This window comes from Syngnathus scovelli, chromosome 20 (assembly GCF_024217435.2).
Source record: "Syngnathus scovelli strain Florida chromosome 20, RoL_Ssco_1.2, whole genome shotgun sequence".
Taxonomy (NCBI): Eukaryota; Metazoa; Chordata; class Actinopteri; order Syngnathiformes; family Syngnathidae; genus Syngnathus; species Syngnathus scovelli.
Genome location: NC_090866.1, coordinates 9,461,320 through 9,474,331, shown reverse-complemented (window position 1 = coordinate 9,474,331; position 13,012 = coordinate 9,461,320). Strand labels below are relative to the sequence as shown.

General features: G+C 44.3%; 1 protein-coding gene across 7 annotated transcripts; it reads left to right on the top strand.

The window, feature by feature from the left end:
- The first annotated feature begins 2 nt into the window (after window positions 1-2).
- On the top strand, window positions 3-10,592 carry pum2 (pumilio RNA-binding family member 2). Of its 7 annotated transcripts, none has more exons than XM_049758034.2 (23): window positions 3-764; window positions 2,166-2,523; window positions 2,634-2,702; window positions 2,771-2,876; window positions 3,008-3,195; window positions 3,277-3,449; window positions 3,525-3,843; window positions 3,909-4,002; window positions 4,088-4,195; window positions 4,311-4,456; window positions 4,561-4,684; window positions 4,776-4,916; window positions 4,999-5,298; window positions 5,381-5,608; window positions 5,700-5,967; window positions 6,040-6,169; window positions 6,238-6,372; window positions 6,489-6,626; window positions 6,848-6,973; window positions 7,207-7,278; window positions 7,901-8,022; window positions 8,143-8,335; window positions 8,394-10,592. In XM_049758034.2, the coding sequence occupies exons 2-23, from the start codon at window positions 2,179-2,181 to the stop codon at window positions 8,523-8,525; spliced, it is 3,657 nt and encodes a 1,218-aa protein (XP_049613991.1). In that variant the 5' UTR covers window positions 3-764; window positions 2,166-2,178; the 3' UTR covers window positions 8,526-10,592. The 7 variants fall into 7 exon arrangements, with proteins under 7 accessions (XP_049613991.1, XP_049613992.1, XP_049613990.1 ...); XM_049758035.2 differs by having other exon boundaries at window positions 4,558-4,684; window positions 6,238-6,366; XM_049758033.2 differs by having other exon boundaries at window positions 4,558-4,684.
- The last annotated feature ends 2,420 nt before the right edge of the window (window positions 10,593-13,012 follow it).

Genomic DNA, 13,012 nt, shown 5'->3' with positions numbered 1-13,012 from the left:
CGAGTATAACACGGATTTTTATAATGACGCAGCATTAAATAATTTTGGGTGGAAAATTAACGGAAGTAGGGTGGGTCGTTCGTCAACGAGCCGGTTAAAAACAGCAAGGAATCGAATCACCAAAGCTTATTATTTACTACTGAGTCTGCAAAAATGATAGAAACAATCAAATCTCTTAAGGCACGCTTTAATTATTTTTACACCATTTAAAATAATTACAGGGTAATAAATCCCTGTGAGATGCTTTCATCAAAAATAACCCAACGATCATGAATTATAGTACACTTCTTAATGATTTTTTTTTAACTTGAAATGTGAGACTAAGATTTAAGTACATTTATGCATACGTGACCGTGTTTGTTTTGTTGTAAAACTAGTTTGGCAGCTTTCTCCTGGGTAATTTCTTTTTTTTTCCCCCAGCAGACTTTTAGTTACAGCGGACCAAGTAATTGAGCAATAAGACCAGATGACTTAAAATCAAAGTAACAAAGATTACACACAAAAAAAGAGCCAGAATATACCTCTATAACGAACAAAGCAGTTGAAATGGGAGGAGACTTTTCTTTTTACGCTGCTGTGCGCACGACGGTGCACTTCACACTGTTTACATGAAGGGGGCAGCATCACGGGCCAACTATTAGCCGAGGCTATCAAAGCCTTGCCAAAAAAAAAAAAAATCAGCGCTCTCTCCAAGGAAACAAAACAATATAGAATCTGGTTTACGGCGTGCCTCAAGCCCGGAGCCTTCCTCCATACGACTACGCGTAAGTATTCTGAGCTCTTTTGTTCAGTGTCGATAAACGGAACAAAGTGGCGCCGCGTGTGTGTTTTACACACCGACGCCGTTGTGCGAGCATTTCCCCTTTTGTTTAGCGGTTAAGGCCCCTCTGTTTGGAACTTGAAGGGGTGCCATGTTGTTTAACCGCTGAGTGTTTGCTTGCTTTTTAGCTCGCATACAACACCAACTAGGCTAGTGGCGCTAGCACAGCAACCGATGCGAAATGTCTGCTTGTTCCGTGTTATAAAATCGACCGTACGAACCGGTAAAACATCACCCAACATCAAGCACTGCACCCAAATGCTCGTTGTAAAAATTGCAATGCTGATTTTCGAAAGTAAACTTTGATGTTATGCACAGACAAGCCATAATAAACAGGCCAGGCGTGTCGAGCTCTACCCTGGCTATCCATGGAGCTTGCTAATGCAAGAAAAACGAGCTAACATGTGCAGCTAAATTGGACTTTGGGATGAAAGTGAACCAAAACACCGGAATGATCAAACGAAGAGTCCACGATTGATACCCAGGCGTGCAATCTACCAAATTAGCAGCGTTTAGCAGCTAGCTTGCTAGTTAGCTCGTCTGTCGAACTAGCCTAGCATCAGTTTGCCGCATCGCTTTTGAAAATGTTTCAATTATGTATATCGCATAACTAAAACTGTCACTTCGCTTGCCAATGTGTGTTGCTAAGTCGTTATTACACATTTATACACTCCTCGCCCAGTTGTAGCGATGCAACAACGCCGCTTATATGAGCACGAGCGAAGCTAATGCTAACAAGCGGCACTTGTTTTGTTCTTTTTCCGTTTCCTCATTATCTATAATTTGTAATTCAGCACTCTCAGTTTGAAATTATTGTCATCTTAATAGGCCAGCTATTGCTGCTTTGGTCATTGGACTGTCAATTTAACAAGCTATTTAACTCTTTAAGTGGAAATAGCATTGTTGGGTTAACAAAGAAAATGCTCAAGAAATTGCCATTTTGCTTACAGGACTGATTTATTGTAGTTGATGGCGCCTCTTGAAATGATGCAATGTGAAAATTAAGATGAAACATTTGTTGTGAAATCCCTGCTTGGACAGCAAAACAAAAGTTTTGCAAAACATTTGCAGCAAAGACAATATTACAAGACAATGGCATCAGTGTCATAAATACTGAAGATGAATATGTCACAAGATCATTTTGAATGGATTTTCAATGACAACATAAAGCAATATGACAACAACCATCACAAGATGCTTCTGTCATTTAAAGTCCAAGGACCTGCTAGTCTTTACAAACAACAACTGTTCACCTTGAAAGTCTTAAAGGGGAAAAAAAAGACACCTTGAATGTCTTAAAGGGGGGAAAAAAAAGACCTTAATGGCGAGTTTTTGTTCTCTTTAGGCTTTCCCGTGGAATGAGCATTCCATGCAGCATCCTAGGTATGAATGACGTGGCCTGGCAGGAGACGAGAGGTGGGATGCTGCATGCAAATGGAACTCCTGATGCCGGAGTTGTCAGGGTCCACAGCGGAGGGCCCCTCGCCGCAGTGGCTGGCCAGGCTTCAGGAGGCCCCCACTTACAAGGGATGGACAGGGCAGGCAACCCCACGCCGGGAACGCCGCAGCCGCCGCTGAGCGGTCGTTCGCAGGACGACGCTATGGTCGGGTACTTCTTCCAGAGGCAGCCCGGGGAACAGCTGGGGGGTTGCGCGCCGAGCAAGCATCGCTGGCCTACCGGGGACCCCAATCACGTTGATCAGGTAGAACGCATTTGGCGGAGAAAGTCGGATAAATCGTCATTAAGTCGAATTAACAAATGTAAGCAATAGCAACCAAACTCACGGATGATTCGTGTTCCTTTTTGTCTCAGGTCCGCGCTGCGGATGAAATGAATTACGACTTTCAAGCTCTTGCTTTGGAGTCCAGAGGAATGGGAGAGGTAAGGAGCCTTGGTCACCGTAGTAGAACTCAGAAGCACGGCTTGATGTCATTTTGTTTCGTTTGCAGCTTTTGCCAGCCAAAAAGCTGTGGGATTCCGACGAACTGGCGAAGGATGGAAGAAAAGGAATGCTTCTTGGAGAGGAGTGGAGGGATAATGCATGGGGCTCATCACGTGAGTCATACCCCCCCCCCCCCTTTTTTTTAATCCCATTCGTCTGTAAAGAACTTGAAATATTCTTTTTATTCAGTCGTAAAGTTTCATGTCCAGCTTTGTAGATCTTTGATGCCAGCCTTTTCCTTTAGACCACTCAGTCTCCCAGCCAATCATGGTCCAGCGACGGCCAGGTCAGGGTTTCCACGGCAACGGCGATGCCAATTCCGTGCTGTCGCCTCGCTCGGAGGGCGGCGGTTTGGGTGTGAGCATGGTGGAGTACGTCCTGAGCTCGTCCCCTGGCGACAAGATGGACGCCCGGTATAGGAACGGCGGCTATGTGAGTTGAAATGCACTTTCTCGCAAAATGAAAATGCCTTACTGGCACCCCCGCTAAGCTTTTTTTTGTCACTAATACCAGGGCGGAGGCGATACGGACCAGGATGGGAGAGAGAAGAACGATGGCACTGAGAAAGTTTCTCCTTTTGAGGAAGACAAGAGCCCAGAGTTGAAAGTGGGAGATGACGGAGATGCCACAAAAGCCAACGGAAGGAGTTTACTAAATGGCATGGACAGAGACTGCAAAGACTTCAAGTATGTTATTTTTTTTTTTAAGCAAAATATCAAACCGATTTTCTCGCGTCCTCACGGGATGTCTTTGCCCTTCAGTCCAACTCCAGGAAGCCGTCAAGCTTCTCCAACTGAGGCTGTGGAGAGGATGGGCCCTAACCAGGCGGGACTGGAGATGATGGCCCAGCACCATGTCCACGCCCACGTTCACGCACACACCCTTGCTCATGCGCTGCAACAACAGAACCACAACAAGGGCCCAGTGGAGGACTTTCAGAACCAAGAAGCCCAAAACATGGGTGGTATGGAGCAACAAGCCGGCGTGGAGTCCCTCCAGTTTGAATATGCCGGGAACCAGATTCAGGTGGATTCCTCTGGGACGCCAGTGGGGTTGTTTGACTACAACTCTCAGCAGCAGGTGTGTTTTTGAACGAAGAACGTCATTTGTAAGTTTGCTCTTAACGCTCGTTGCTCCATTTGCAGTTATTCCAGCGGTCAAATCCCCTCACCGTTCAGCAGCTCACAGCTGCCCAGCAGCAACAGTACGCTCTGGCGGCGGCTCAACAGCAGCACCTTGGTAGTACCATATTTGACGTGATCCACCGTAGCGCTATTATACACCCTTGCTAATCATCTTTTTTATCTTCTTGGACTTCACTTAGCTGGCCTCGCTCCTGCATTTGTGCCAAACCCTTACATCATCAACGCCGGACCCCCTGGAACTGATCCGTACACCGCAGCAGGCTTGGCGGCGGCAGCTACTCTTGCAGGTGATCACGTGACACACCAGGTCTTTTGCAATCGGTCCCACGTATGAAGTGTTGCATCTTTCCGACGACTCGGCAACGCCGTCGTACTCCGGTGTGTTTTATTTTCCCTCTGCAGGGCCCACGGTGGTTCCGCCGCAGTACTACGGCGTTCCTTGGGGTGTGTACCCAGCCAATCTTTTTCAGCAACAAGCCGCATCCACTGCCAATCACTCTGCTAATCAGCAAGCATCCAATCAGGGACCAGGGCCAGGCCAACCTCAGGTAAGAGCTCGAAAGCTCTTTTTACACGATTCCCACATGGAGTTGACAAACCGTTTTTTGCTTTGTGCGTCAATTATTTTTGACATTATTATTCCCGCCAGCAGGTAATGCGCACAGGTAACAACCAGCGTCCTCTCACGCCCGGTCAAGGTCAACAAAGCCAGCAGGAATCTTTGGCGGCGGCGGCTGCTGCCGCAAACCCCGCACTGGCCTACGCGGGAATGTCCGGTCAGCGCACGTCCTCGAATCCATCGTGTGAAACTCAGCTTGCATGTTCACAGATTTTGCTGACTTGCCTTTTTCTCATGCGCCCTCTCAGGTTATCAGGTGTTGGCCCCTGCAGCTTACTACGATCAGACCGGGGCCCTGGTCATGGGCCCGAGCGCTCGAACTGGACTTGGAGGACCGGTTCGTTTAGTGCAGACTCCTCTGCTCATCAATCCTGCAGCAGCGCAGGCTGGTAAGTCAACATATGGATAAGTGGTTCGAGCCAATCAGGAAATGATCCATTTTAGCCTCATCACAATCTTCGCTCTCTCCAGCAGCTGCAGCGTCTGCGTCAGGTTCCGGCAACAACATGTCGGGCCCGCCGGCAAACGGCATGTACCGCTCCATGCCTCAACCCCAACCTCAGCAGCAGCAGGCCCCCCCGCAGAACAGCGGCCTGCAATCGAGCTCCTTCTACGGCTCCGGCTCTGTCCCCAACACCTCTCAGAGCAGCTCGCTTTTCTCCCATACGTCCGCTCCGCCCCCGCCGCAGAGCTCTTCGCTGGGCTTCAGCAGCACCGGCAGCTCCCTGGGCGTGGGTCTGGCGTCTGCTCTAGGAGGATTCGGCTCTTCGGGTCAGTGCGCAAACGCTGGGGGTTCCTCGCGATGTTTGTTTTTGCTTTGATTCCAACCCCTGGCTCTTCCTTCTCCTTGTAGTGCCGAGCTCTACAAGTAGCAGCGTGTCTCGCAGGGACTCCCTGTTGACAAGCTCCGAGCTTTACAAGCGCGGCAGCAGCAGTTTAACTCCCATCGGCCAGCCCTTTTACAACAGCCTGGGCTACTCCTCCTCACCCAGCCCCATCGGACTCACCCCCGGCCACTCCCCTCTCACTCCCCCACCTTCTCTGCCCTCCTCTCACGGGTCCTCCTCCAGCCTTCACCTCGGTGAGAGCATAAATATAGCATTTTCCCACAATTGTATAAACTAACCTGATTTTTTTTTTTTTTTAATGATGATGCTATTCTGTAATCTCAGGTGGCTTGACAAATGGCAGCGGGCGTTACATCTCCGCAGCACCCGGAGCCGAGGCCAAGTACCGCAGCGCCGGCGGGACGTCCAGCCTATTTAATTCCAGCAGCCAGCTCTTCCCGCCGGCTCGGCCCCGCTACAGCCGCTCGGACGTGATGCCGTCCGGCCGCAGCCGCCTCCTGGAAGACTTCAGGAACAACCGCTTCCCCAACCTTCAGCTCCGAGACCTGCCTGGACACATGGTGGAGTTCTCTCAAGACCAACATGGATCCAGGTTTGGGAAATCTCAGTTTTAAGAAGTTTGAGAATCCTTTTTTTTTTTTTAACTTTTTCTCTCTCTGGCCAGATTCATCCAGCAGAAGCTGGAGAGGGCCAGTCCCGCTGAAAGACAGATGGTTTTCGGAGAGATTCTCCAAGCCGCCTACCAGCTGATGACAGATGTGTTTGGCAACTACGTCATCCAGAAGTTCTTCGAGGTGCGCAGGAGCAATTCAACCGCGACTTTGTAGAGTCGTTTCTGATTTCGACGTTGTGATTTCCGCAGTTTGGTAGCGCCGACCAGAAGCTGGCTTTGGCCACTCGCATCCGCGGCCACGTCCTCCCGCTGGCCTTACAGATGTACGGCTGCAGGGTGATTCAGAAAGCCCTGGAGTCCATTTCTTCTGACCAGCAGGTAATTGTAAGTGCGATTTTTCTCGCATTGATTCTTTTTATACTTGAGGTTTTCATCTCAATGCCGCCACAGCGTCGTGAAAGAGCTCAACTTTTCCCTCGCGAAAACGCTTTTGCTTTCAGAGCGACATTGTTCGTGAGCTGGATGGCCATGTTTTAAAGTGTGTGAAGGACCAGAATGGAAACCACGTGGTGCAGAAGTGCATCGAGTGTGTGCAGCCTCAAGCGCTACAGTTCATTATCGATGCCTTCCAAGGCCAGGTATGTGTGTTATGTTAACGAAGGGTTGAAAGCTCGACTGAAATGGCCGCATTGTCGCAATTAATCACTGGGTGTGTCGTCGTCTGCTTGAAAAAAACCTGAACTGCACCTTAAGCACAAATAGAATTTCCCTTTGTTGATTTTTGTGCGGTGTGTGTTTTCAAAACAAACAAAAACCTTTTTTTTTTAATCGTGTGTTTTTCTTTCTGCTGCTCTTGCAGGTTTTTGTCCTCTCCACGCACCCCTACGGCTGTAGAGTCATCCAACGGATTTTGGAGCACTGCACCCAGGAGCAGACTTTGCCAATACTGGAAGAGCTGCATCAGCACTCGGAGCAGCTGGGCCAGGTAAGCACGACCCGCCTTCTTCTAGCAATTACAGTTTTGTCGTCATTGCTGTGCTCGTGGTTATATGCATGTCTCCAACATTTCATATTTTAGCCTCCTAGTCAGTGTTTGCTAAATGTAAAAAAAAAAAAAAAAAAAAAATGCATTTGTGCTGTGTTAGCTTTCATTACATCTGACATGTGAATATTCAAACACCCCCCCCCCCTCCCTTCCCCTTCACTTATTCCATCCAGAAATATCAAGGCGTATCATTGGAGATGACACCCAAAACATATTATACAGTGTCCCGTGATGCACTGTTCAAGGTCAGAGCAATTTGCCTCTCTCAAGGATGTCCATGTTTTTGATTTCTTTCTTTTTCTTCACTCTTCTAATAACCTTAACGTTACGATCGACGGAGTTGTGACTTTCTAAGGGTCCACCTAATCTGCCGAGCTGTCATTTTATTTTCTCGCCTTTTCCCCTTTCTCACTTTAATACCACAGAGGCATCGCTTCTGTCCAACGATCCTCGTTTGCCCGTCGCGTTTCTTGTTTTGGTGTTGCCGAGCTCGCTCGTATGAAATCAATTGACAAAAAGTGGCTCCAGAGCAAATTTGGAACGGTTAACGTCCGCTCATCTGATCGTGGAACAAATTCCGAGTGGTGTTGTCTCCCTTCCGCTCACACCTAACTCATCCCCATAACTGTCTATCACCCATTTCCGAAGGGGCAAAGATGCTGCCGCTTTTCTTTGTACAAAACCAGCGGCATCTATTTTGTCTGACCTTCCGCAGTGATGACATCATAGTCCACTCGAGGCCGTCTTCATTTATCTCGCCGTGCATGATTTCCTGACCTCACCGAGCACCAGATGGAATAGGTGTCTCGTGATTTTGACAAAATCATTGCCGTCGTTGATCTTGCCCCCACCGCCTCCCCTTTGCAGGATCAATACGGCAACTACGTAATTCAGCATGTTTTGGAGCACGGGAGACCGGAAGACAAGAGCAAGATTGTAGCAGAAGTGCGTGGGAAAGTCCTTCTACTCAGCCAACATAAATTTGCAAGGTAAATCGTGACACCATGATTTCGCCTTTGGCATATTTGTGTCTCATCTCACATTCTCGGGCGTGGCTCCGTTCTCCGAGCGCTAATTACCGAGTCACCGTAATGTCGTTTGGCCATCAGCAACGTGGTGGAGAAGTGCGTGATCCACTCCTCACGTGCAGAGAGAGCTCTGCTGATCGACGAGGTGTGCTGCCAGAAGGACGGCCCCCACAGCGCCCTCTACACGATGATGAAGGACCAGTACGCCAACTACGTTGTCCAAAGAATGATCGACATGGCTGAACCTGCTCAGCGCAAAATCATCATGCACAAGGTAGGTGTGCTAGTAAAGGCTGAATTATTATTGTTATTATTCATACCTTCCCTCCTAGATCCGGCCTCACATTGCCACCTTACGCAAGTACACCTATGGGAAACACATTCTGGCCAAGCTGGAGAAGTACTACATGAAGAGCGGATCGGAGTTGGGTCCCATCGGTGGCCCCACAAACGGCCTGATGTAGTCAAATCCGCCATCTTGGATCCCCCCCATAAAAAGAGGCAAATGTTTCTCAGCATGTTTAAATTTTTCAATTATTTTTTCCCGTGGGGCAATTACCCAAAAAAAAAAAAAAAAAAAAGTTAATTTCACCCTTAAATGAATGCTGTGACAGCTAACACGTGGTGAGGTCCCAGGCTTATTTTGTTGGATAAAGCACAAGGCCATTGTTAATTATGTAACTGATCTATTTCATATTGTACATTTTTTTTTTTTTTTTTTAACCTTGTAAATTCTTTGTAGAAAGAGAAACACATTTGCTGAAACGTAACATTCACACCAGCAAGTGACCTATCAATCGCTGAAACAGAGTGACAGAAATTCCATTCACTTTCAAAACCGACTCGTCTAAGCCCAGGAATATTTACGTACGACCCCCACGTGGAGTTGGTTGAGACCCCCACCCACACAGTGTCCCCATGCCAAAGCAACTGATTTCAAACAGCATAGCACAGACTCAATGTCACAAACGCCAGGTCTGTGCTAATGCGTGAGGTGCCACGGGTCTTTTGAGCAAGACCTTTTTGCTTGCTTGAAATGGGGGAACAAATCAGTGGTAGTTTTTTTAAATGGGGCCTTTTTCCTGCCTTGTCCTCCCCCGGCCCCTTTTGCATCCTTTCCTCCCTCGCCAGCAAGAGCGATTGACCTTGTCGGTCAGCTGCTCAAAGTTGTTTTGGTACCCAAAGAGAGACTGGCTGAGCCCAAAGAGGCTCCCCCCCCACTTCCATTCGTCACATGATGTAACAGGTACTAACAAAAAAAAAAAAAGGTATTAAGTTATACAGCGACGATTTAATGATGTGGTGAGGCATTGGCGGCATGCTGTGGTAGGTTGAACTATTATGATTTTTTTTTTTTTGCCCCTCTTGAAACTTTTTTAGTGTCTTTAAGAAATGAACACTGCTCTGAGCTAATTTTATGTACTAAATAATCATCTCTTGCTTAAAAAGTAGTTTAGTGTAGCATCTTTTTTGCGTGATTCTTAATCGTTGCTTTCCGGTCGCTGTGATGGACTTAACCCCCCCCTCAACTCATCCACCACCTAAGAATAGTCAAAATTGTAAAGGGGAGCTTTATCCCAGCATTGTACATGAGATGGAATTATTACTGGGGACTTGGAAGAAGGGATTTTTAAGTCAGATTTTTAAATCTCCAACGTTTGTATTTTTCAACTCTTTTGATTGGATGCCGGTGGGGCCATCTAAACCTTATACAACTGTTCTGTAATACTTGTAGTGATGGCTTCTTTGAATTGTAGAATATATGTAGTATATGTGCAGTCAGTAATTGTAAGATTATTATTATTATTATCATTATTATTAGCCTAAGTGAGAAAAATGTCTAGTGGTGTTTGACAGGCCTTGCAAACTTGTAGTGATGCTTTTATTCCCTCTGTACAGTTGTACATTTGTAACTGTTTATGCTGTAAATGGGATGTCTTCTACATTTTAGTGGGGAGGAAAAAGGCAAAAAAGTGTGCATTTTGACGTGTGTATATTCATCACTCCTTTGGCCCCTTTGAATTTTATGTATACAGTTTTATCTGAGCAAGTGTTATTTTAAAGAGCAAAAATCATTTTTAAGGCTTCACAATCTGGCGTGTAATTTTGTTTTTAATCTCCTATGGGAAAAGGCCAGCCTCTTATTTGTACTGGAGCTGCTGTAACATCCACTGTTGATAGTCTTTCTGATGTGTGACACTTTTCAAAGAAAAAAATGGATTTTAAAAACAAAAAAAATCCTCAAAATCAGAGGCTGCCTTTTAATTGTCTGCTGACCTCACAGGATATGACAAATATTTTTGTACAGAAAAGGCTGTATTTTGGAACGGCTACTACCTTGTAAGCAAAAAACATTGTAAAATATTGTCAATTATATAAATATGAACATATGAGTTTTGTCACACTGTCAAAGTCATGTACATTTTCAGGTGGCCTTATGTACATTTCCAGCTGTTAGATGAAGAAAACAAACTCATTTTTGGAGGCAGAATTGTGACTATGTATGATTAAACTGTTCTTCTAACATTTTACCTGCATTTTGTGTTTTTTTTTAAACTTTTTTAAAGAAGTAATTTAGAAATTTTCTGGCAATATTTCATCTAATTTGGTAATGTTTATTATACTCTGCCACTTCCGGTCGCTTAAAGATGACATCACATGGTCAGCTGATTTAACGACCAATCACGGCTCACTAGTTTTCTGGGTCGCGTTATGTGACGTTTGGCACTTCTGTATTTAGTGTTTTCTAAATTTACAAAAATGCACGTTCTCTTCCATAGTCCCAACTAGTAGTTACCGATTAAGCGGTTGAGTTTTTTTTAAAAGAAAGTTTAAATACGGCTTCATTTTACAGATTTTGCCGTAGGCGTCTTCACTCAGCGTGTTAGCGGAGTATCGAGGGGTCAACTGGAAAATGAGGTCTGGTCTGAGGCGTAGTAAATCGGAATAACTGTCTTCCACGAAGAAAACATGAGGAAAACGCTAACGGCTTTAATTCTTTTCTCCATTTGCACAGTCGATAAAACGGTAAGCCTGAGTTCAGCTTCTCTCAGAGATGTTTTTAAACGCTTCTTTCGTTGTCTCATATTCGTTTCATTTCCGTAAATCACACGACATACACTAACCACACAGCGCTATTAATTTAACAGAACATAAAGTGTTACATTGTGGTGTATAGTTTTGTCAAACTGTACTACATTATACTCCTAAGTGTAATTTTTATTTCTTGTCTAGCGAAATGGGCTTCAAAATGACCAACAAACACAATAAAAGTTACTAAAATAATACCTAGATGAGGACGTCAATCAAAAAATAAATATATTTATTTGAAATATGTTGGCTACAATGTCTTGTTTACCACGTGGTACGTGTTTACCGTTTCTGCGGTTTTCAAAGAAAATCAGTTTAAGACTCTCAACGGTTTCGAAACTCCGCTTTACCCTTGGGTGGAGTTTGCATAGTTTCTTCGTGCATACGTTTTCTGCGGCGTTATTCCGGTTTCAAACCACATTCCAAAACAGTTCTTATGCGACGTCACATTTACTGTAACATTTACAAAACAACCTAATGAGGGTGATAATTGGTGAATTAGATGGCCTGGTATTTTGACTATCCCTTCCATTGCAGTTCCAAATGTGGAGGTGCATCAAAATGGTTTAGTAATATTTAATATTTAGTAAAGTCAAGATCAGCATTGATGACACCACATTATGTTAATAATTGTTTCCTTCGTTGCATTAGTTTTGTGACGGAACTAAAGACCTCGTTGGATTAGGCAACAACCAGGATAGTGCAGATAAAGGTAATATTTGATTTTCCATTATTAAAGTCAATATGTACAGTCATGCCTTTTCTAACATATTTTTTTCTGTGTGACAAATTATGATAATGATTGCTCATGTTGGTTTTGTAAATTTATTTTTGTTACCTGTAAAAATATTTCAATGAATTGAGATTTGCCTATTTTTGGTAATTGTAAATTCCCTTTTCTCTACCAGGTGACAAAACAACGGATGGAGAGTTGAAAACCGAACCCAAACATGTATGACTCATAACACATTAAATCCATGTTTATTTATAACTTAACAAAAGCATTACGCTCACACCCTACCAGTTGTCTTAGTGACGAGCTTATAAATATTTTTGCATTATTTTTCATGTTGTTATGGAAGTAGCATTCCTTGTAACTTTCATTTGTTCAAGCGTAATATTGAGTTTGTGTTTTAGGGTGGTTCCGATCTGACCTTGAGTCAGTTAAGAGAGATCGCCCAAGACACAGAGTCAGCCGTTATTATCGAACGGAAACACAAGAGCTTCTTGGAATATAAGGAAAATTTCACAGGTACTACAAAGTGAATTTTCCATTTTGACATAGACACATAATACTATTTTTTTTTTGTTTTATGCACAGCTATTGTTGCAGGGGGAGTTTTGGGTGCTGCATTTGCCACTCTGCTGGCAGGACTATTCGTTTTCAAATGGCACACATGGGACAGTGGAAGCTACACCACTACAAGTTTTTAAGCCAGTCTATGATTTTTCATTCATTTACAAAACTCATCTCAACTGTTTTTTTTTTTTTGCTGAAATTTGTAGATATGTATATATGTATATATTTTAGATATATATTAAAAAAATATATTTTTTTACGTTAAAATGTGTTTCTGTATACTATATATATATTTTTAAATGTTGTTAATCAAGCTCACTTTTTCAAATTCACTTATCTGACAGGGTTGTCTAAAAATACACAATGGATTTAATATACTCTAAATCCATCCAGGTAAGAAAAAAATTGTTTTGCACAGGAGTTTTTTCTTTTTCAGCAATCCATTCATGCATAAGATATTTATTTCTGTACATTTGTATCAATTCAGGATGCATTTCAACATGCACACACATAATGAGATTATACCGTAGTTCCTTGACTGTATATTATGGGATGTTTCCA